The following is a 24,230-nucleotide window of genomic DNA, read 5'->3' as shown; positions in this document are numbered from 1 at the left end:
TTAGAATTCTGTAAAGTGGCAGAGTTGCCTGTTCTAATTGTGCAGGGGGCCCTGCTGCCTTGGGGTATATTTTAAGTCATTGTAAGATTTATTTGGGAACTTGATATTGATGTTTATCATGATAACTTTTGTAATGGATCAAAACTTATCTGTTGTAAAGTGAGAAGTGTTTATAGTGAGGCTATCACTCAGTGACTGTCACCTTGTGACCGTTCCTGCTGTGAATTTGTTGTCTCAGTAATATGAGAAGGAATTTATTGCTGTGTAGCCTATCACATTAGCCATTAAAATTCTTTACCTGCAGAAAGTTGATACAATTTTTTTGTGCACTACCTTTTACTTTCCTCCCTGTCTGGTGAGTTTCAGTCTTAATCACTTTCCACCTTGGCATTTATTTTAATTGCCATTGGGTGGTGGTGTTGGTGAGGATACTCTTGTGCACATGATGTTCATTGTAGCTCCTTACAGACACCACCTATCTGAAGTTAACTAATTTGGGGTGGGGGTGGGGGGGGGGAGAGGGTGGTGCCAGTGTACAAGATCATTCTCCACCTGGGCTCATTGGAACATCCTTTGATGTCGTTTTGGATCACAGCTGTAGTTGCAGAAAAATGTATGTCTTAATGAAGGACCGTTCAACTTTTATTAATAAATCGTGTCACTTCAACGTTGGCCTTGAATGAAACTCCAGAGGCCATTTTGCCCAGTGTTTGTAATATTTCTCCTGAGACTAGTTAATCACACCCAACGTGCAGGCAGTTTCATGCCCCTTCCATGGTCAGTCTGATGGCATTATTGGCCTTTGCTTAGCAGGAACAGCAAAGTACGTGCATAATTACGATAACTAGACTAGCTCTCCATATAAATATATAGTCAGTGTTGTATAGTCGGAATAATGTGAACTATTTTGTAACCACATAAGAATACACCCTTACTCTTGTAACTGTAGTGCACCACTGTGGGGCGTATGTATATTTGTGAGAGTGAACAGTTTCCTGAGATGGTGAAAGACACAGGTAAGTAAAAGTCTCTTCTGTTATCTGAAACTTGCATCTCTAAGTTATTTAGGAAGCATCCCAAGAAGCAACAGAGTCATAACATGGTGGCAGTGGTGGGATTTCATTTACATCCTCGTGGCTTCGAAAGCTCTGGCTGTGTCTTTAGGTTCGTCCAGCTTTAAGCTATCCTTCTCTATGAGAGATATTTTTGATGGGCATTCTCCCATATTAGTTAATCTACTAATCTTTCCTCTATATCCTTAAATCTGTATTTTTAGCCTCGTGAGGAAGTTATCAACAGTTTCATCAGACTTTTACATTAAGCCTTGAAATTCATAGCATTTAATTCTATGATTAGACCCCTGGGTTCAAAGTGAGAAGCAAACTTTGCAAATATCTGCTATGGATCATTTTTCTCCACCTTTGTAAGCTCCCATCTATTAAATAAGTCAAGGCCTCCCTCCCCTGTCCAGAGAAGTATATCACTGACCTTCTTTGCTGTTGCATTTTTAAAATGGCCTTTAAAATTGCACTTCTGCTGAAACTCTTTAAACGATTCAACACTCTCTTCAGTCTGCCAGTCCATCACTGAGTGAACTATTGTTGCTCCAGCCATTTTTTCTAGCAATTTTCTTCTTCTTCTTCTTCACCTTCATATTTCAGTGACTTAGTCAATTGTATGGCTTTATTCTTGTTCTCTTTTATCACTGCCACCACGTTATGCCTCTGTGTTATGTGGGAGACTTCTTAAATAACTTAGAGATGCAAAATTCATATAACAGAAGAGACTTTACTTACTGATGCCTTCCACCATCTCAGGAATTCACACACTCACAAACACATACTTCCTACAGTGGTGCACGGCAGTTACTACAGTGAGAAGGGTGTATTCTTATGCGGTTACAAAATAGTTCACATTATCCTGACTGTAGAAGGATGTTAGTCAGGATAATGCAAACTATTTTGTAACCGCATAAGAATACAGCCTTCTCACTGTAGTGCACCACTGTGGAGTGTATGTATACGGAGTGTGTGAACAGTTTCATGAGATGGTGGAAGGCATCAGTGAGTAAACTCTCTTCTCTTATTTGAATCTTGCATTTCTAAGTTATTTAAGAAGCCTCTGAAGTAACACAGAGACATAAAAATCTTTAAAAGAAGATTTTCCAAGAGAGTGAGGTATTCAAGGAACTATTTTACAAAAAAAAGCCTTGAGATAATTAACAGAAAGGTGATGATTCAAGAGGATAGGATGCAGAGAGTATCCTGGGTGGTTTGGTATTTTTCTAAGGTGGAGCTCATTTGAGCTTTGGAAATGGTTCTAACGACCAAAGTACAGATGAGAACTTCAGCTTGATTAATAGTTTGATTTATTGTCAGAGTACATACGTGACATCATATACAACTCTGAGATCCATTATCCTGAGGACCAGACTGAATTTCTACTTGTCAGCAGTAGAAAAAAGCTGTACTCAAGAAAATATATGTATACAGAAGTGAGACATGTAAACAAAAAATGCAAATAAACTGTGCAATACAGAAAATAAATACTCAACAACAAATCATGTGGAAAGTAAGAGTCCTTAAATGAATCTCTGATCGAATCTGTTGTTCAGAAGTCTAATGGTGGAGGGGTAGTAACTCTTCCCGAACCTGATGAGTCTTGTAGCACCTATAACTTATTTCCTGATGTCAGTTGCAAGAACAGAGGGTCTGCTGAGTGGTGAGAGGCTTTGATGATTGCTGACGCTCTCAGACAGCAGCGTTCCCTGTAGATTTTCTCTGTGATGGGGAGAGTTTTGCTTGTGATGTACTGGTCTTGTGATCACTATCTTTTGCAAGGCTTTCCACTCTGAGGTATTGGTGCCCTCATTCCAGGCTGATGCAGCCAGTCAGCACACTTTCCACTGCACTTCAATAGATGTTTGCCAAGGTTTCCAATCTCCTGTCTAACCTCCACAAACTCTTAAGAAAGCAGAGGTGCTAACATGCTTTCTTCATGATGATATTGTGTGTTAGGTCCAGGGAAATGTCCCAAAGAATTTAAATTTGCTCACCCTCTGATTTCCCCCCCCCCCCCCCCCAATAATCGTGCTTCTCTGATTTTTGCCCTCCTGAAGTCCATAGTCATCTCCCTGGTTTTGGTACATTGAGTGTGGGGTTGCTGTTGGTGCACTCTTCAGCCAAGTTTTCAATCTTCCTCTTGTGTACTGACTCATCACCCCTTTTTATCCAACCTCCTACCATATTTGTAGATGGTGTTGATGACATACTGAGCCATACAGTCATGGGTGTAAAGTGAATAGAGAACGGGGTGCAGAACTCAGCCCTGCGGTGCTTCCGTCCTGATGGAGATGTTCAGACCAATCCTCACTGATTGTGGACTGTTGGTGAAGAAATCCATAATCCAATTACACAGTGGGGTGTTGAGGCCCAGGTCTTGGAGTTTGAGGGGATGATGGTGTTGAAAAATTGCAACTTTGGTGAAAGGATCTGAGGCTTGATCATTGCCCAGACTCAAATTAATAAATTGCTTGTGTAGTTTTATTAATGAAAGTGAAAGATTTCAGGTACATTAAATGATTTTAGTGGATAAAATGATGCACATCAATGTGTTCATGTGTGTGATTCATCAAACATTTTCAAAGCAGTTCAAGAGCAGAATTTATTGGTATGAACAAGTCATGAAATTTTTTTTTTGCAGCATCACATGCAAACATTCATATTCTACCATCTTACAACATTACCACATATTTAAAAAAAATAATTGTGCATGAAAAGTGAGGCAGTGTCTTTGGTTCATTATTCATTTAGGAATCTGATGCCAGCGGGGAAGATGCTGTCTTTGTGCCGCTGAGTGCTCATCTTTAGGCTCCTGTAACTTTTCCCCGTGGGTAGCAGAGTGAAGAGGGCATGGCCTGGGTGGTGGGGGTCTTTGAGGCTGATTTTTGTTTTAAAAGACACAGTCTCATGTAGATGTCCTCGATGGAGTGAAGTGTGGCGTTTGTGATATCGCCGGCCGAGTTAACAACCCTCTGGAATTTATTCTTGTTCTGAGAGTTGGTGCCTCCATACCAGGCAGTGATGCAACCAGCCAGAATCCTCTCCATGGTGCACCTGAAGACGTTTTTGAGTCTTTTCGGTGACTGACCGAATCTCCTCTCATGTCTCACAAAAAAACAGCTGCTGGAGAGCCTTTTCTGTGATTGCACCAACGTGGAGGCACCAGGACAGATCCTCTGAGATGGTGACACCCAGGAATTTGAAGTTCTTGACCCTCTCTACCAGTGAGGCCTCGAGGAGGACTGGGTTGTGTTCGCCTGACTTCCTCCTGAAGTCCACAATCATCTCCTTGGTTTTCCTGACGTTGAGCGCAAGGTTGTTGTCATTGCACCATTCAACGAGCTGATCTATCTCCCTGTACGCTTCTTCATTGCCATTTGTGATTTTGCCAACAACGGTGGTATCACCAGCAAACTTAGAGATAGTATTGGGATTGTGCCTGGCCACAGAGTCATGGGTGTCGAATGAGTAGAGCAGTGGGTTAACCACGGGCATCCTTGGGGTGTACCTGTGTTGATAATCAGTGAGGAGTAGTAAGCCATGGGATTACAAAGCAGTCACTAGATAAACATTTAATTATTTAGTAAATGTGACTCTTCTCAATAAAATGTTACTCTGTCTCCACCTATGGTTTATTGCATTTCATCTTTGTACAACACAATCAAATTTTAACATGTAATCTATTGAAAGATTAAAGTTTTGAAAATGAAAGAAAGTATACTGGTTTTTCCATCATATACTCAACACAAATTAACAATTTGCAAGGCAAATTAGTTGCTCTCCAATCCTTATTTCTGGAACCACTTTTTCCTTAGAAATTGAGAAAACTGTGGAATAATAATTGAAATGGCTTCTGAAGAAATCAAATCCTATTCTGGATTAAAGCATTAGAATGGTGTTTTATGGATTATCAGGCCTTGAAATTTCTGATCTTCTGAAAGTACTTTCTCTTGTTATCTTTTTTTAAAAAAAAAAATAGATCAAATTCGCAAGAGAACATCCTGCACCAAGCGAATTCCCATTACTGGAATCACTCTGCAGTTCAAATGTGTAATATTGTAAACTCTGTAACTTCTAGTTGTATACCTGAATATTTTGTCAACCAGCACATTGCTTTTGATTTATTTTATGAGCGCAACATATGCAAAGGTCGGCAAAGTTCATTTGCAATGTATTGTGGTCATCATTCTCTGAAATGTTTCACTGAATTTAATGGTGTTTTTTCTGCCATCTTGTTTCTCAAGGCTCCCATTTTGTCTCTCATACTCCCCCTCCTATTCTTTGCCAAAGTGTTGGGCTATTGGCTCTAAGGCTGATTTTGATTAATTGACAATGATACAGCAAGCCCTGAATGCCTCCTTGGCTGATCTGACTTGGACTGATATTCCTGTTTAGACTTTTGACTGAAAACTACAAGCTGAATAAATTTTAACCAAAACTCCATATTAGAGGAAGATCTTGCTTTTGACCAGTGTTTTCAAGTAGCAATGCTTATCAAAAGGGATTTGCATTCAAATAATGATCTATTTTCCCATGAGTGAAACATTAGACTTCTCAATAATTTGGATTTTGCATGCATATTGTGTATTTGCATTTATAATGGACTGTATTAACGATACCTGAAATCACTCAGCCTTTATGACCTACAAAGATCATCTCAAACTGGTATCTTATTAAATACTTATTCTTAATTTTTAATGCAGCTTCTGAGTTTATATGCAATGGATACCTCTTTTCTTGTGGTAATATTTGATAATTTTACATTAGGATTAAAAATTTTGAAATGTTTTATGTTCAACTAATTTGGTTTTCAACTTTATTTTTTCTAGGAAGTTACTGGGAAGAGATTTGGGCCAAAAGATTTTCGATCAGCTCTGGAGGATGGAGTCCTGCTCTGCGAGTATGTACCAAAATAGATAATTGTGTGGATGGTGCTGTTTTCATTGGTTTCCTGGAACAGGGAGGAAGGAAGACGGGTTCTGTGAGTCTTCATGTGGGGACTCTTGAGAAATGGAATATTAAGCTAGTTGATGCTTGGGGTTCCATGGGTCATCACCTGCTCAATTCTGTCTTCTGTGCCCACCCAACGAAATGGAACAGACTGAAGACAACCAGAGGTTGTGTCGGTGGTTTTAACATCGAACCCAGAATACAACCACTGGTGGAGGTGAGGGACCAGTGGACTTCTTATCCTGGACCTTGGCTTTTACCTATGGACTATATCTTCCCTCTTGAAGTAGCATTTTCACAGAGCAGTAAAACGGCCGGTTCCCACAGATCATTAGCCACAGAAAAAGAAGATTGTTAGATTGCAAATATTTAATGGGTTCATTTGTAATAGGATAACATTTCATACTTGAAAGCTCTATCCGTTTATATCTCCTTGAAGCTTTGAGAATTCTTGCAGTGCTCAATACGCAGAGAGATGTTTCTCTGAGCGGACGGAATCCTCTTCAACCCAACAGCACAAATAAGAAGAAGGTAATTTTGGACTAAGGTGAATGTCTTTACTCCGAGTTGGTGAATCTTCCAAATTATCAATTCTGGAGTGCTGTGGAGGCGTGGTCAATGACTTAAATAAAATCAGATTGATAGATTTGGAGAGTAAATGAATCAAGAGAAATGGAGATAGGCATAAAAATGGGTTTGAGTTAGAAGATTTTTAACATTCTTGAAGAATGGGGGGGTGGGGGGTCACGTGATGGAGTAGTGGCTGGTCGGCTGGAGCCAGCTCTCTCCAGAGAAAAGAAAAAAAAGTGTGAAAAAAACAGAGCTCAATAAACATAAAATACAGGAAGAGAAAGATAAAGTTGCAGAGAAGAGACAGAAGATGGCACCAAAAAGAGAAAAAGTAAGAATAGCAGTGAAAAGGGAAGAAGGAAAATCACTGAAGAAGAAAGAAGGCTTTACCTGCATGTCGGAGCAGAGAGCCACCATGGAGAGGAGCAGTCGATCACTGGTGTTGATGAGTCCCCAGAGGAGCGGTGTCCTCCCGACCGGCGGACTTCAAAAGTGGCTCTCCGAGCCAAGAAGAGGTGCACAACTGCACATGCGCGAAGAGGTGCGCAATTGCGCAGTGCGCAAGTAAAAGAAAAGGTTAATGCCGAGCGCTAGTACCGAAACCGTCACCACATCAAAAGCATCCATATTGGTGAAATTTCTAAGATATACGGTAAGAGAAAACATACTGGAGTAGGCAAGAAAGAAGGTTAGAGAAGACAATAAGCCGTTAGAATATAAGGGACAAAAAATATTTTTTTTACCTGGACATAAGCTTCGAACTTTTAAAGAGGAGGAAGGAATTCAACACGGCGAAAACAATCTTATGGAAGAAAGGGTATAATTTTATATTAAGACATCCAGCAGTACTCAAAGTATTCATTCCTGGGGAATGGAATAGACTGTTCTCTGACCCAAAGAAAGCCCAAGAATTTGCTGAATGTTTGCAGGATAGGAGAAGAAAGGAGGAGAGTGACAAGAAGGAAGAAAATATACAAAAATATGTAAAAAACATAAAGTAAAGATAATGTATATATAAAGATTTAAAGATGGATAAGAAGGGGAAGAGGGGAAAAAAAAGAGAGAGCTTTGTTATAAGTATAGGAAAATAGTGTTCTCTGGGGGTGGGAGAATAATGGTCTCTACATTTAGGTTTGTGGGCTTCAAGGAATGAGCAGATCGCTGCAGAGCACCAGATAGAGAGAATTGTCTCTGTATTGAAAAGTAATAAGTGAAAGCTGGTCGAGCCAAATCGATTCTCGTCTGTGTCCAACATTCCAAGTTTGTTACCTGGCAGGCTAGCCAATGTCAGGTGAAGAGGGAAATGGTGTCAGAGTTTCAGATCACTAGCTCTTAATTATTTGTCACTTCACTTTGTTTGCCTGGTTAAAATCCCCACAATTGCATTCTTTATAAACCTGATGTTTTGAAAGATAATTAATTTCATAAGGAACAAAATGGCCTGCGAAGCTCAGCATTTGATCCCTTGCCAAGTTGTTCAGAGCTAAATCTTTGCAGCTTTCTCTGGTATAACTGGACTTGGGTTTGAATCCAGTGCTGTCAGTAAAGAGGTTCAACATTCTCCCCATGTCCGCACAGATTTCCTCTGGTTGTTCTGGATTCTGCCTGCCCTTCAAAACGTATGGGGGTTGTAGGTTAATTGGGGTATATGGGTGTTATATGGCGAGCTCTCCACTGGCCACCGTGACAGAGGTGCACCAAAGAAGAGGTACAAGGACTGCCTAAAGAAAGCTCTTGGTGCCTGCCACATTGACCACCGCCATTCGGCTGATATCGCCTCAAACCGTGCATCATGGCACCTCACAGTTCGGTGGGCAGCAACCTCCTTTGAAGAAGACCACAGAGCCCACCTCACTGACAAAAGACAAAGGAGGAAAAACCCAACAACCAACCCCAACCAACCAATTTTCCCCTGCAACCGTGTCTGCCTGTCCCGCATCGGACTTGTCAGCCACAAACGAGCCTGCAGCTGACGTGGACATTACCCCTCCATAAATCTTCGTCCGCGAAGCCAAGCCAAAGAAAAAAGAAGAAAGATTGGTGCCATGCCCTCGTGGGCTGGAAGGGCCTGTTACTATGCTGTATGTCTAAATTTAAGTAATTTAAACTAATTTCAGATCATTTCAGCTTTGAAATCTGTGCCTGCTCTGTTTCTGGACTAACTGATTGTGTGACAACATTTCTAAAGGCTTCCTTGAATCGAAGTCTATAGTTTTCAAAGAATTTCGGTTGTGAACATATAGATTCCCTCCCTAAATCATGTGTATAATCATCAAGTTGAATTATTTTATCAGGAGAGAATAGTGAACATGTTAGAAATTGCAGTGATGAACAAAAGAAACAGAAATGAGCCTTGCAGAATTCTCTCTCTCTCCCTCTCCATCTCACCCAGATGTTCCCAGGTCAATCATTCTATTTGACTTTGAGCTAAGCTTTAGTTAATGGTCCTGTCCACTGAGTTGCAAATTAATCTTTGACTTGTTAGTTTAGACTTGCAGGGAGAAGTTTATCACATTCAATTCGAAGGAGGAAGGAGCAATTGCCAACAAAATCTTTTTATTGCAAAAGAATCTCCAGGTTAATTTTCTGCTTCCTGTCTTTAAGGATCTGTCCACCTTGGAATAGACACAAACCTTTGTACTTGTGTTACTTGTCTTGCCCATTTGTACAATAAAAAAAAAACTGGTATGCTTACTGAAAGGCTTCCAGAAATCAACTGCCTGAACCTGGTTGTGCATGTAGTGCTCTGGTGAAATATTAGTTCTGTTTCCGTTTCCACAGATACGGCTCGTCTTGATGAATATTTCCAGCATTTTCTGTTTTTATTTCCAGCATCTGATTTTTTTTTTTTTTTTTTGCTTTGTTTTTGTGAAGTAGTTAGGTAATGTTCAGGATTGTATTACGTCTATGCCCCTGCTCCTTCACCAACAGATGATCGGTGAGAAGGTAGTTTGGTTTGATTATGATCCCTGCATTTGAATAGATGGTTGAAATGACATTTTTACTTAAAAGTAATTTCTCCAGTGGATAGCCAAAGGTTGAAATCCTTTGCCCTTGCATCTATTGGTGTCTTCCTGGATTAAAAATTAAGCAGTTGACATGATTTCACTTGAGAGTTATGTAAAAATATTACTTTTTTCAAAGTCTGCATTTCACTCCTTCACAATGCTCGAGTGCTTGAAGATCCTTTCTGACAGGGATGAATGTGGGATTTTGCCAATAAACTCATTTGATACAAGTTCATTTGCATATGATTTACTCTATTTCTGATTTACTAATCATTCGGCCACCAACTTTCCTAATACACGCTATTAACTTAGTAAGCAGAAATTTGAGTTGTTTAACTGGAGATAAGATTTCAAAACCCACGAGAGTTCTGAACTTTAAATGGCAGGATTTATTATTTCAGATTTTAATTCCAGGTCATGGTGAATATGAAATTAGAGCTTTGTCTTGAAAATGCCTTGATCCCACTGAAGAAATTTGGAAGGATCTATATAAAGTCCATCTTTTTTTTCCTTTAGTACAAAAGTGCAAGTTTTTTAGATGCAGAGGGGTGACTGCCAGGGGTAATGGTGGAAGCAGACATGGTAGTAGCATTTAAGTGGCACATGTATTTTCAGGGAATGGAGTGAGACAGATCAGGAGCAGGAAGAAGGGATTTAGTTTAATTTGGCATCATGTATGGTGCAAACATCAGAGGTGCAGTGCTGGAGGAGTGCATGGGAATGGCACGCTTGTTAAAATAAAACCGCAAAAAAGCGGGGAGTTTGAACTACTTCAGTGGGTTTGAACAGCAGTGGCAACAGTCACATACAAAACACAGCAGGGATTTCAGGCAGGCAGGTGTGGGGGTAGGGGGATGGGAGTGTGTTCTGGGAAAGCACCCGCGCGACGTCAGATTTTTTGGGTTTTGTTTTACGGGGAGTTTGGCGCCACTTACAGCTCTGCTGACGAAAGCACGTGCTCAGCAGCGGGAGAAAGAAAAGGGAGGAACTCGAGAGGAAAACAACAAAAAAAAGTAACAAACAGTAAAGTGAAAGAGAGAATGTGGGAATAGCCAAGGCTGGGAGAGTGGAGGGAGAGCTGGGGTGGTGGGGGGCTAGGGCTAGAGCTGAAGCTGGTGGGGGGGGGAGCCAGGGAAGCCAGGGTTTGGGCGGGTGTCGGGGAAGACTAAGCCTGGACAGCAATAGTTTGTAAGACGTTCTTTTTTTCATACTTGATTACTTGGTCCCAATTTAGGGGGCTAAAAGTGGTTTATTTCTGGTAAGTAGGTAATTAGTTTTACATTGGTAAAATGCATGATTACTGTCTATTATATTATATATTGCGATAATTAGTGAGTGCAACCATCCAGTACGCTATCATATTATTAAATTATTCAACATGGTGGCCACTCAAGGCAGGTCTCGCAAGACCTTCTTGTTGCCATTTTTGGTGAGCTCCTGCACCTAAAAAAAAACTAGCGCTGCACCTTGGCAAACATCATCTACTGAGGACTTGTTCCTGTGTGGTAGTCGTCTACATTCTATGTTCTACCTGATTTGTACCTCAGGAACCATTAAAATTTGGTTGACATTTTCTGAAGAGGACAGTTGTGAGGATGCATGTAGAATTAGAAACTCGAGCGAATTACTCCGCTCCCTGAGCCTGCTCCGCCATTCTGCAGCATGATGTGTAATCCCTGGCAACTTTTCATTACTACCAAGAGCCTCCTCCGCTCTCCCTTAATGATATTCAAAGACTTTGTGCTCTCCTTTTAAAAACTTTTTTTTTCAACAAAGACTCAATTGTCTGAGAATTTTGCTTCGGTTTGCTCTTTAACAGATGACCCTTTATTTTTAATCATAACCATTGGGTCTGGATTATCTTGCAAGAGGAAATGCTCACTTTGCATCCACCATGGTCAAGATGCAGCGGCATCTCGTATTTTGTTTTGAGGATTTGGGTTTTGAGCAGACTTACTGAAAAAACGACCAGCAGGAAGTATAAGAAAATCACAAGATATAAATCTTATTAAAAGATCAGAGGCAAAATCAAAATATTGGCAAGAAAAGGAAAAAAGAGTATCTGAAAGATTTATACCCTGGTAGTTTACCATATCATTTCACATACAGCAAAAAGGATTTTCAAAATTGTTAATTACTTAAATTGATTCAAAATTCTCTCACTGACAAATAGTCCCCTTCAATTTGGCCTGCAAATTCTATGCCAGTTCCCAGTAGAGCAATTCCATCAATTTGTGTCCGTGTCCTTTTTTTAAAAAAAAATCTTTTGACACTTCTCTACACTAGAGGCAACTTGCAAGTGCCAATTAAATCATCAAACTGTCTTTGGGATGGGGGAGGGCACCCACGGGGTTTCAGAGAGAATGTACACTTTCCACAGGCCATTGGGGAGGAGGGGGTCAAGACTGAACTCTGGTCCCTGGAGCTGGGAGCAGCAGATACACTCCGTGCATCACTCTGCCACCTGTTGGTTATTTTATTAGACACTAAATGACATTCAACTGCTTTGTCTTGGCTCATTGTGATTGCATTAGATTTGGACCAGTTCTTCCCTGGTGGAAGAACTGAAGCAAATCAGTCTCTGCTCTCATCTTCTCACCATCAAGGGCAGCTTGTTTTTAACTGGATACAAAATCATATTTTCATTTTTTCCCCCTCATTTCCCACCTTCCCCAATCTTTGGTTAATGAGTGGAAGTTTCTGCAGCCTGGTTTGTGAATCATTAGTAAAACTACTGTTAAGAGCCCAGAGGACCCCAAAACCCTGCAGCAATAGATATTCACTAAGACAAATGGTTGCTTAAACAAAAGTTGCTTTTAATTATCTTTAAACATGAAAGTAGGATCACACTTTAACTTATCATTGTTAACTAACTGAACTTAACCCCCTTCTAATTCTAAGAGCATGTGTATGTAAGTTCAGAAAAATTGTTTGATTCATAGTCCAATCTCACTTATCATTCCTCCAAGTTTACTGGTTACAGGCAATTCTTATATTGTGCACAGAATTTAACATTTATGAAGTTCACTAGGCTTTGGTGCTTGAAAGGTAAATGGTTACTGTTCAGGAAAGTTCTTGTTGGTTTTCAAAGAGAGATTTGTTGTTCCTGGACATAAACTGATTCCTTTTAATCAGCCACGTTAGTGTCTTGCCGAAGAAACTTGCCCCATCAGGGTTTTCCAGATGATAACCTCTTTCTTTCAGGTCACCACAGAGTTCCTTTTAGTTTCGCTTATTTCCAGAATTGTAAACACAGAATCCATTCCAGGATCCATCACCTCCCTTTGAGGCCTACCTTTTTTAGTTTCAGTCCCCAGTTTTTCAAATTCTAAAAAAGTTGAAACTCTCCTCTTCCTCCAAAGCTTTAGGTCCTCTTCTGGTACGGCTACGGGTCTGGACACCCGACGACAGCGTGCTGACCTCATCAGCCCACTGTCGCTTGGGCTCCCCAATAGCCCACACCTTCTCCAAAAGTTCGCGGACCTGCGACGCCCCATGCATGTCTGGCAGGACCACTGACCTCGCAGGTGCATCTTCCGACACTACACTGCACACCCCCGGACCACCAAGCAATGCCACGCCTTCGTGTGTCTGTCCTCACTCGGCTGGCCTGCCCGCGTGCCCGGGTTCACAAGTGCGCGATTTGGAACCGGCCGAGCTCATCACTGAGCTCGTAATACTTAGCCGGGCAGGAGTCCTCTGAGGCTTGGGGACTCCAGTCGACGACTCCGTGGCTTCAACTTGATAGGTAGGCCTCAATTCTTCAACACTTTTGTAAGGTAATTTCTTCTGTAACTGAGTTTTCGATTTTTTTTTTCACATTTGCAGCCATTTCGATCCTCCACTATTCCAAAGTGTATAAACAGTATTTTTAATCACTTTTAAAATTGGGCATTTAATAGTTTAACTGGGGAAGGGTGGAACCACACGTCTGCCCTCTAAGCCATCTTGCTACACCAGCCTTCTTCTCTCTCTCTCTCCTCTCTCTCCTCTCTCTCCTCTCTCTCCTCTCTCTCTCTCTCTCTCTCTCTCTCTCTCTCTCTCGGTCATAAAATAACATGCAACATCAGTTCATCTCTTGAACAGTTTCTGTTCTGTGCAGCTTATTGTATAGTTGCCTGATTTTAGTCTGTTGCTTCCACGAACTACTTCATTCTGTGCTCTGTTTCAGAATGGATCTATTCCCAAACTGTTCTTCATTGGAAGCAAAGTCTCGATTCAGGAACTCTACCTGAATGAGTGATAGTTTATTGGTGAATACAAGATGCAATGCAAGTCTTGCTGCAGCTACCCAGTTTAGTAAAACATGACAATGTAAATCAAGTATAACTACGATGCCGTGAAGAAAGAGGGAAAAGATAATAAATGTGAATGGAAAAGAAAATACAATAAAATATTAAATGATACAGTTTCACAATTGGTTGGCATATAGTGCAAAAAAATAAGTTTCGGCAGTAGTACAGATGGCTCTTTGGTGGCTCTGTCGTAGTGTTGTGGTTTGGGCGCCAGGAGGGTGTTTGAGAGCCTGATATTTGGAAAGAAATCTGCTCGGGTATAAAATTTAAAACCTGACTCCATCATGACCCATCTGAGCCTCAGTGCATCTATACTTTGTTCATTTCCTGACTTGTTGCATTTAACAAGGACTTGCCACACAAAATGGAGGTGCTGGATGATCAAGATCAGGGTATGTGTGGGGTAATACCAAGGGAATCCTGACTACGATAAACTGCCTGGCCAGCACAAAGCACCCCTACCTGAATGTTTAATCAGAATATCCATCCACGTGACAGAACCTTATGCATGTAGTTGGGCTCGGTTCAGGTGAACACACTCTAGGTTTCATCTTCACTTCAAGCTTGGATACCCCTCCTTTGCAATTATCTTAATGTATGCTCATTTAGCCGTCAAAATCATCTCTTTGAATGGAAGTTGCTGCCGAATGGATATTGCTTCCTTTGAACCAAACTTGCTTCCAATTCCCTGCAAGTTTAATATTTTATCAGAAAGAAGGTAAATGAACCTATGTACCTGAAGAGCTGTACCCTACAGGATTACAGGTTGAATGCTGGGAGTTAGGATTGGGCTGGGGACCTTCCAAGATCAGCACAGGCCCAAAGACCAAGTTGGCCCCTACATAAATTACGTGTGATTTTAAACATCGATGAAAGATCTTCATACCATATAACCATTTACGGAGCGGAAACCAGAAAAGATATTTTGATTATTTATTACATCTGTGCAATATATTTAAGAGGATACCTTTGTATCACTAATTCTTGTTCCTTTTCAGGCTGGTTAACAAGATAAAGCCAGGTGTCAGTAAAAAGATCAACCGCCTGTCTACACCCATAGCTGGTTTGGTAAGTTGGTGTTTAAAGCCACACAGAAACTTTTTAAAAAAACTGTTATCACCTTCAATTATTTTTCATAAGATTGGTGCAATCTACCTCTTGCCCCAGGGGCAATGAAGGTGCAGCTAATATCAATTGAGTCAATGGCCTCCTCTCTGAACAATTATATAAGATGATTGAAGCTCCCACGTTATAGATCTTGAAAGGAAGATATTTTGGGTGAAACCAAGATAATGTCTCGAAACAGGGTTTCATCCCAAAACGTCAGCTCTTCATTTCCTTTCAGGGAGTGAAACATGAACATTTGTAAATGCTGTGATTGTAGTAAAAACACAAATGCTGGAGGAACTCAGCAGATCTCTCAGTGTCCGTAGGAGATAAAGATATATTACTGATGTTTTGGGCCTGAGCCCTTCATGGTATGTCAAAAAGCAGGAGGCCCTTGAATGAAAAAAATGACAGGGCGATGAGTACAGACCAGCAGACAAAAGGTGATGGTTGGATAAGGAGGCCAGGAGAGAGGAAAGGTGAGAATTGATAGGGAGGGTTTGGCTCTGTGAATGGAAAGCTGTGGACTCAGCGTCAGTACAGATCTAATTGGGGACGTTAGGGTAACTGCAGTTGGGGGGGGCACAAACTGCCATTTGATGACTCATTGGGGGTGGGGGGGTGGGGGCCATACCTGCCATGGACCGTCTGCCACTGTCACACTTTCCCCTCTCTCTGCAGACCAGTCCTATGTGTGTGCTTATAGCGTGAGAGATGGGAGGAGCATGGGCTGCGAATACCTCCCAGGATGCAGACCCTGGAGATTTGGGATAAAGGAGAGAGAAAAAGAGAAGGAGCTACAGGAAAGGCGACATGTTTGGGGGGGGGTGTGGTGACTGGGTGTTGGCTAATGGAAACCGGAGAAGTCCGTGTTAGTGCCATCTAATTGGAAGGTGCTCAGATAGAAGATGAGGTGCTGTACTTCCAATTTGTGGATGGACTCTGTCTGCCAGTGCATAAGGCCATGAACCGACGTGTCAGCACGGGATTGGACGGGGAATTGAAATGGGTGGCCACTGGGAGATGCACGCTATTGTGGTGGACGGAGCCGAGGTGCTCAAGAAGGTGATCTCCCAATTTGCGTCCAGCCTCTCTGAAGTGGAGGAGACCACAACGGGAGCACTGGATGCAGTTGATGACCCCCGAAGATTCACAAGTAAAGTTTTGCTTCACTTGGAAGAACTATTTGGGACCCCAAATGGAGGTGAGGGAGGAGGTATGGGCACATGGAGCATCTCCTGTGGTCACAGGGGGAGGTCCCAAGGGATGATTGGTGGGAGGTAAGACTGAACAAGGGTGTCACAGAGGGAGTAGACCCAAAGGAGGGAGGAGTGGGGAATATTTGGGGATCTTTTGGGGATCTCTACATCAGATTCCTAGACACAGACTGGGAGATCGCTTCGTTGAGCACCTCGACTCTGTCGGCTGCAATAGCGTGGATCACCCAGTGACCCATTTCAATTCCCCACTCTATTCCTTGCCGACCTGTCTATCAAAGGTCTCATGCACTGCCAGTCTGAGACCATTCGCAAATTGGAGGAACAACACCTCGTATTCTGTCTCGGTACCCTCCAACCAGATGGCATTAACTTCGACCTCCAGTTTCCATTAGCGAACCACCCCCACTCCAAACACCCAACATGTCTCCCCTCCTGTCTGTCTGTCTCTCTCTCTTTTCCCTTTCTTTCTGTCTCCTTTACCCCAGCTCTGAATTCACAGAGGCCACCTCTTTCCCTTCCCCCCCACCCCCCCCCCCCCCCAACTTCACAAATATAAATTCTTTACCTGATCTCTTCTCCATATCTAATGATCACCTTTTGTCAGTTGGTCTGGACTCCTCCCCTTTCAATTCTTTTATTCAGATGCTGCCTGCTTTTTGTCACACCTTGAAGGTCTCAGGCCCAAAATGTCGGTAATAAATCCTCACTGCCTATGGACACCGCGAGAGCTGCTGAGTTCCTCCAGAATTTCTGTGGTTTTACTCTTTTCTTCCGTGGACACTGGCTGACCTGCAAATTCTTCTAGCAGCTCAAATTTTCTTCACATGTTCACAATTTGTTATGACTAAAATACTTAGATCATGAATTGGAATTGACTTTTTCTTAAAGTTGATGCATTTCACCCCATTTGCAATGGAGAAACTGCCTTTTGTTGTTCAAGTTTGGGTCCCCATGTTCTTGTGGCTTTAGTGAAGCAACTTGCATATTCTTGGAGGAAATTCAGTTCAGGGCGGCACGGTTAGCGCAACGTTGTTATAGTGCAAGCGATTGGGACCGGGGTTCAAATTCCATGTGCTACAAGAGAAGATGATGAAATTTTGAGTCTTGAATCGCTGAACTTTTTCTTAAAGGCACCAGCCATAATTTTCCATGAAACCCTTTGCAAGCTTTGGTCCAGCTCAGTTCAATATTTGAATGTAGCAAGGTGCTTTTGCTTCAGTGTCAGGGAATGATCAACTCCTTTCCACTATACTTTGCATGTTTAAATGTATTTGTCAGTGATAAGTGTTCTTCTCATTGAGTTTAACATATTCACATTTAAAGCAATGATCAGAGTTTGAAAGTGGTCAATTAATGGAACTCTATAACTAATGTGGCCTTGAGATTTTTTTAGTTTTGATGCACAGCTTCTGGTGATACAAGCTGCCAGTCCTGTGTCTTGGAAATGCCACTGATCAGAGGTATGGGGAACAAAATTTCAGAGCATTTGCAATCAGATGGAAGCTTTGTTCTTTAAATTCTCCATCATATTTTTGAACCTCCACCTTTTCCAAGCCTTTTGTTTTGAATTATCTCTGAGGTATGTGTGGCAGTTTTTTTCTCCCAGTTACCAGACAACAAAAGAACAAATTGCAATCATTGCTATTTGATCACATGGTAACGTGTTATCGAGGTAAACAAACTAGAAAATGTCGTGATCCTAAGACGATCTTTGTTCTTCTGTCTGTCAGATTTTTCTCTTTTACCTCCATATTATTTAATTTGCTTTTTAAAGCACATTTCATGCAGCTACTCTTTCTTGAACTCTTCATGCATCCACTCTGTAACGTGCAACAGGCTAAGGGAGCATTCTTGTTTTGTGGATCATTTTCATTCATTCCCAGAACAACTTTTGTGTAATGGTATTTGTCCTGATGCTGTCATATTAAGTTGAATTTCAGAGGACATTGCCACCTTCAGGAGAGGAGCACTGAAAGGGAAACAGGTTTTATTTGGGTAGATCATTTTAGATGTGAATGTTGTGCTAATCAGGGTATAGTCATTGGGACAAGTAAAAACCTCACCAATATGTAAAAAATCTGCAGGTGAAGTTTAAAGTGTCTGAGTGATAATGTAATTTACTAAACTATTTTGGACACTAAATTGTTCAAAAAAGTATGCACGTTGGTATAGTAGTTATTTGAACAATATCCAAAAGAAAAGTAATAATCTCTGGTGTTTGTAGGGCAGAATTAAAACCTTAAGCAAATCCTCTTATTGTTGGCTGCCCTGGGTATGAAAGTTAAAGGTGTACTGGTAGGGTATGAAAGTTAAAGGTGTACTGGTAGGGTATGAAAGATTAAAGGTGTACTGGTAGGGCTCGGGAATTGTGCTTTCCCTGTCACACTTGATGTCAATCAAGGACTCTCAAGTTATTGTAGCTAATGATATGTGAGGGCATTTAAGTGCTGAGGTGGACTTGAATTCTCACCAAACGTATTCTCTTTATTTTGTTGAATCCAGTTCTCTGGTTCCCTGATGGCATACCTTGGAACAACGGTTTTAAAGCTGCTCTATATCTATTAATAGTTTTCATTTTGGGGTGGGGGGGGGTGGGGGGAATTATGCATTAAAGAAAAAAGACATCAAAATAAACACATTTTTAAAAAACTAATTTGAAATTCCTGGGCTTGATATTTCTTTTTGTGGAGATGATGCGAAGTAGCACTGGTAGCGTTGGCAGATTCATGTCATTTAAACACTTCTGGTGTCCTCGTACCTAAGGCTGCTACATAAATGGATCCTTGTGTGCCAACAGAATAAGTTCTTTCACGGACCATAAAAATGATCGTGGACATCAGGGGAACACGGTCCAGTCCTCATTGAGGCCTCAAAAGTGGAGAGGGTTAAGAACTTCACATTCCTGGATGTCAACATATAGGAGGATCTGTTCATGTTGATGCAATCATGAAGAAGGCTAACCAGTGGCTATACTTTGTGAGCTGCCTGAGGTGATTCAATATGTCACCGAAGATTCTCATAAACTTCTGCAAGTGGACTGTGGAGAGCATTCTGGCTGGATGCAATATAGCGGGGGTATGGAGACGCCAACTCTCAGGACAAGAATAAACTCTAGAGGGTTGTTAACTCAGCTTGCGACACCACAGGCACCAGACTTCACTCCATCGAGGACATCTACATGAGGCGGTGTCTTAAATAAGCAGCATCTATCCACAAAGACCCCACCACCCAGGCCATGCCCTCTTCACTGCTACCATCGGGGGAAAAAGGTACAGGAGCGATGAGCACTCAGTGGCACAGGGACAGCTTCTTCCCCACTGCCATCAGATTCCTGAATAATCAATGGACCGAGACACTGCCTTACTTTTCGTGCACTGCTATTTTAATTTTTTTAATATAGTAATGTTATAAGATGGTTATAATATGAAAGTTTTCACTACAAAACTCCGAATTTTATGACTTGTTCATGACAATAAATTCTGGTTCTGAAATGTTCAGTGTAATAGCATGAGTGCAGATTTGAAAGTTCACAGCAATCTTGGCAAATTTATCACCATCTGAACAATGGGGGAATAAAAACTGAATCTAGAGTCCTGACAATGTTTTTTTAATGTATTCTTGGTGACAATTCCACATAAATCTATAATATCCAGACCAAATACACTGAAGATGAAAGAAAGAGGATTTCATACAAATTTCCTGCAGTCACCATTACTTGGACCAAAATGAATATTGATTGAAGATTCCCTGTTTTACACCATGGTCTTACACTGTGGAAGGGCCAGTGTTTTGTTTATGTTTTGGATGCAAAAATGCAAAGCAAGGTTGGCCTGATCTCTTTGACTCTACTGCCACTCCCTGTGAAAAAGCAAGAGGATAATGTTTAGGTGCAAAGTTTGACTTTGTTCTCAGCAGCACTGGGATGGAGGGGCCAAGTGAATCCTGAAGCTGGAATAGTGGGAAGGCAATAGATTTCCAAGCTGATCCATGATAACATTCTGATGTGGTGAGAAATAGTGGGAGGATAAATTGGGAGTGTCAGGAGAAACATTGCGCATGGCAGTGGCCAAGAAGATGCTGCAATAATATGGGTGTGAATTATGGGTTGGAACCTCTGGGTGATGTGGACAAGGAGGAATATTGATGAGACAACAGGGCTAGAAGGGAAGTGAACAAGAAAAGAAAATCATCCCTGAAAAAACAGTTTCTCCAATGCATCCTCTCCACATCCCACAGAGATTTTCAGCCAATTTGGCATAGTTAGAGTATATTTCATTCAATCATTTCAAATACTCATCTGATTCCTGTAATATTTTGTGATGTTGGAGGGTTAAATTGAGAGCAGTACACAGGATATATTCCCCAACCAGAAGCCTTGGATGAATCAAAGGATTTTCCACCTGCTGAGAGCCAGGTCAAGGGCATTTAAGGCCAAGGATCCAGATCTCTACGAGAAGTCCAGGTATGGCCTGCGGAAGGCTATCTCTAAAACAAAGTGGCAATTCCCTGGAGGAAGCTAGAGACCGAGACAGACACACGCCAGCTATGGCAGAGAATGGAGGCCATTACAACCTAAAAAATGAGGGCAAACGCTATAGATGGCTGTGTTGCTTCATTACCTGGAGCTGAACACCTATGCCCACTTTGAGAAGGACAACCCAACAGTGTCTACTTGAATCCCTGAAAAGGCGAAGGACCTTGTGATATCTGAGGCTGACATCAGAACATCATTCAAGAGGGTGAACCCTCGCAAGGCCTCATGACTTAATGGTGTTTACCTGGCAAGGAAATGAATATCTGTACCAACCAACTAGCAGGAGTGTTCATGGACATTTTCAACCTCTTTGCTGCAGTAGATGTTCCCACCTGCTTCAAAATGGCATCAATCACCCCGGTACCCAAGAAGAACAGAGGGAGCTGCTTCAATGACTTACTATCAATACAGGCACACCTCAAGGATGCGGGCTTAGCTCATTGCTCTACTCACTATACAGCCATGACTGTGTGGCCAGGGACAATCCCAATGGTATCTACAAATTTGCTAATGACACCACAGTTGTTGGCAGAATCACAAATGGCAATGAGGGAGATAGATCAGCTCATTGAGTAGTGTCAAAGCAACAACCTTGTGCTCAATGGTAGCAAAACCAAGGAGATGATTGTGGACTTCAGGAGAGAGTCATGGGAACATGACCCAGTCCTGATCGAGGGCTCGGTAATGAAGAGGGTCAAGAACTTCAAATTCCTGGGTGTCAACATCTCCGAGGATCTGTCCAGGTGCCTCCATGTCGATGCAATTACAAAGGCTCTCCAACGGCTATACTTAATGAGGTGTTTGAGGAGATTCAGTATGTCACAGAAGACTCTCAAAAACCTCTGCAGGTGTACCATGAAGAGCATCCTGGCTGATTGGCATCACTGTCTGGTACGGAAGTGCCAACACTCAGGACAAGAAAAAAACTGCAGAGGGTTGTTAACTCAGCCTGTGAAATCACAGGCACCAGACTTCACTCCATCGAGGACACAACAAGAGGTGGTGTCTTAAGGAAGTAGCCTCCCCCCCCCCCCCCCCCCCTCACCAACCAAGCCATTACCTCTTCACTCTGCTATCATTGGGAAATAGGTACAGGAGTCTAAAGACGAACCCTCAGCAGCACAAGATCAGCTTCTTTCCCACTGCCATCAGATTCCTGAACAATCAAACAAAGACACTGCCTTATGTTTCATGCACTATTTTTATTTTATCATTGGAAAGTGGTTTACCTGACTGTTTACACTGTGACGCTGCCTCAAAACAACTAATTTTGTGACTTGTTCATGACAATAGATTCCGAGATAACTCTTACTTGAAAATAGTACAGTGACCTCTTGCATTCACCTCAGAGAGCAAATGGCCTTTCGTTTTGCAACTCATCTGTCAAGAGTGCAGCACTCCCTCAGTCTGAAATGAGGGCTCAAGTTAATATGGCAACTTCATTGAAGAGTCAGGAGAGATTCCAAAGCTGAAGAATCAACTATGTGAGTGCTGTGAGTCATGGCTGTGCTCATAATACTTGGTACTCCTGAAGGAGAAGAATCCTGAATCATGGTTTCAATTCAAAGCCCAAAATCTTAGTTCATGGTCTGTGCATTACTGAGGGAGTGTTGCATTGGCATAGATACTTTTATTGGGGGGGGGGGGGGGTGGTGGGGGTTAGGGTGAGATGTTTTCCAGGTGGACATTGTCCTTGGCATTGAGAAAGAAAATAGAATTGTTATCCTAATGTTGTGATCAATATTTATCCCAACATCAATATCATTAAGTTGGATTGTCTTTCAGTATTTAAGCCTTGCCCTGGACAAAGATTTCCTACATTATAACTGTGACAAACACTTCAACAATTAATCACTTAAGTACTGAGATATCCTGATGTAATTATAGGCTGTAAATATCTAAAAAATAATTCTCTCTATTGGAGATAACTGAGATCCTTGAAACTTTGATTTAATGCTTCAGTGTTTGTTGTGTAAATTCTAAATCTGTATCAATTGTCTTGAACAGATGCAAAGCAATCTTTTATTTAATGTTTTTGCCATGGCTTCTAAACCATTAAATACCCTTAAAAAAATCTTGGCGACAACTTGCCTCATTTACAGTAACTTGAGATATTGGGTCACTGCTCCACCTCTGCATAAACCAACATAGCTTCAACTTGTGTATCACTTGATCTGCCCCAGGAAATCCTCCAGTGAACTGAGTCTTCAGAAGTCGACCTCTTCCATTTCAGACTAAGCTGACATAAATTTTTGTCATGCTTCAATATGATTACTCCCATTGTCCAAAGAGAAAGCCTTCTCATGACCAAGGCAAATTCTGATAGCTGTCTTAAGTTCTTTTTCCGCAAATGTGTCAGTCTAATTGTTCTGGGTCAGTGGTTCACAGAATTTGTGCTGTGACCTATTAGGGAGAAATTTGATTTATTCTAATCAATCTTTAATAACATTTATTTGTTTTCAATCTCCTCTCCTTTAACTTTACCCAATCCATTAGAGCCCCCCCATATCCAAACCCTGATAACTCCAATAGATGGTGTTAGAAGGCCCCCTTCAGCAGGCCTGCAGAAACCAACTTAGTTTCTCTCCTGATCAGGCTGCTTTCCTCCATGTTTTCCATTACATTGGATGATATTGATGCGATTTTCCTACAGTAGTTCTTGATGCGAGTTGTGAGGCTGCATCCACAGCTCCATCTTCATATTTGCTGACAAACACCACAGTAGTGGGCCCTGTATTAAAAATGATGAGATGGAATCCATATTAATGCTGCCGAAGTTGAAAGAGTAGATATTTTATTTATTCAAAAGAAAGTGAAGCTAACTCCAATGACCCGAACTGTGACAAATGTGCTCAGTTGCTGGAGGTATCACAGGGTGTTGTCGGGATCTGCTTTGCTCAAGATTGGAAGAAGCTACAGAAGGTTCGTGAATGCAACTCAGAAAATAATGGAATGTTCTTTCTTTTGTATGGACTCCATCTACATCTCCATCAAGGAAAGGCAGACAACAAACATACTGAAGAATCCTTCACATCTTGGAGACATTCTTTTTTCTCTCCTGCCATTGGGAAGAAGAACACACTATTAACTAAAGACAGCTTTCCCTACAGCCATCAGGCCTCCTGAAGGAACCCCATGGCAGTGCTTTCATGTGACCTTTGCTTGATCCTAATTAATCTTCCTTTTCCTTGCAATCCTATACTCTGTTAATTGTGCTGTCTATATGGCTGCATGAATATTACAGATAATCTGTTAGTCAGTTCACAGAAGAACTCCTCTCACTGCTAGATATTTTGTGGCAAACTTAAACTCAGTATAGAATTTGGAAGTTTCATTACCCTTACTACTAATTTCAATCCTGCTCTCAATTTTATGTTGTCTTCATCCTCCCTTCCCTTTCTTTGCATAATTGCATGAGGAGATCAGTTAGCTACCAATATCGGTCCACAGACCATCACTGCAAACTTAACTATATGTCCACACCA

General features: G+C 41.6%; 1 protein-coding gene across 4 annotated transcripts in view; it reads left to right on the top strand.

The window, feature by feature from the left end:
- The window catches only part of LOC138739087 (LIM domain only protein 7-like), a 218,083-nt gene that overhangs the window by 37,082 nt on the left and 156,771 nt on the right, over nucleotides 1-24,230 (top strand). For all 4 annotated transcript variants that reach the window (XM_069890547.1, XM_069890546.1, XM_069890545.1 and 1 more), the window contains exon 2: nucleotides 5,891-5,961. In XM_069890547.1, the coding sequence (XP_069746648.1) occupies nucleotides 5,891-5,961 (71 nt within the window). The remainder of the gene's footprint in view (nucleotides 1-5,890; nucleotides 5,962-24,230) is intronic.

This window comes from Narcine bancroftii, chromosome 7 (assembly GCF_036971445.1).
Source record: "Narcine bancroftii isolate sNarBan1 chromosome 7, sNarBan1.hap1, whole genome shotgun sequence".
Classification (NCBI taxonomy): domain Eukaryota; kingdom Metazoa; phylum Chordata; class Chondrichthyes; order Torpediniformes; family Narcinidae; genus Narcine; species Narcine bancroftii.
Note: the sequence above shows the minus strand (reverse complement) of the source record. Positions and strands in the feature narration are given on the sequence as shown.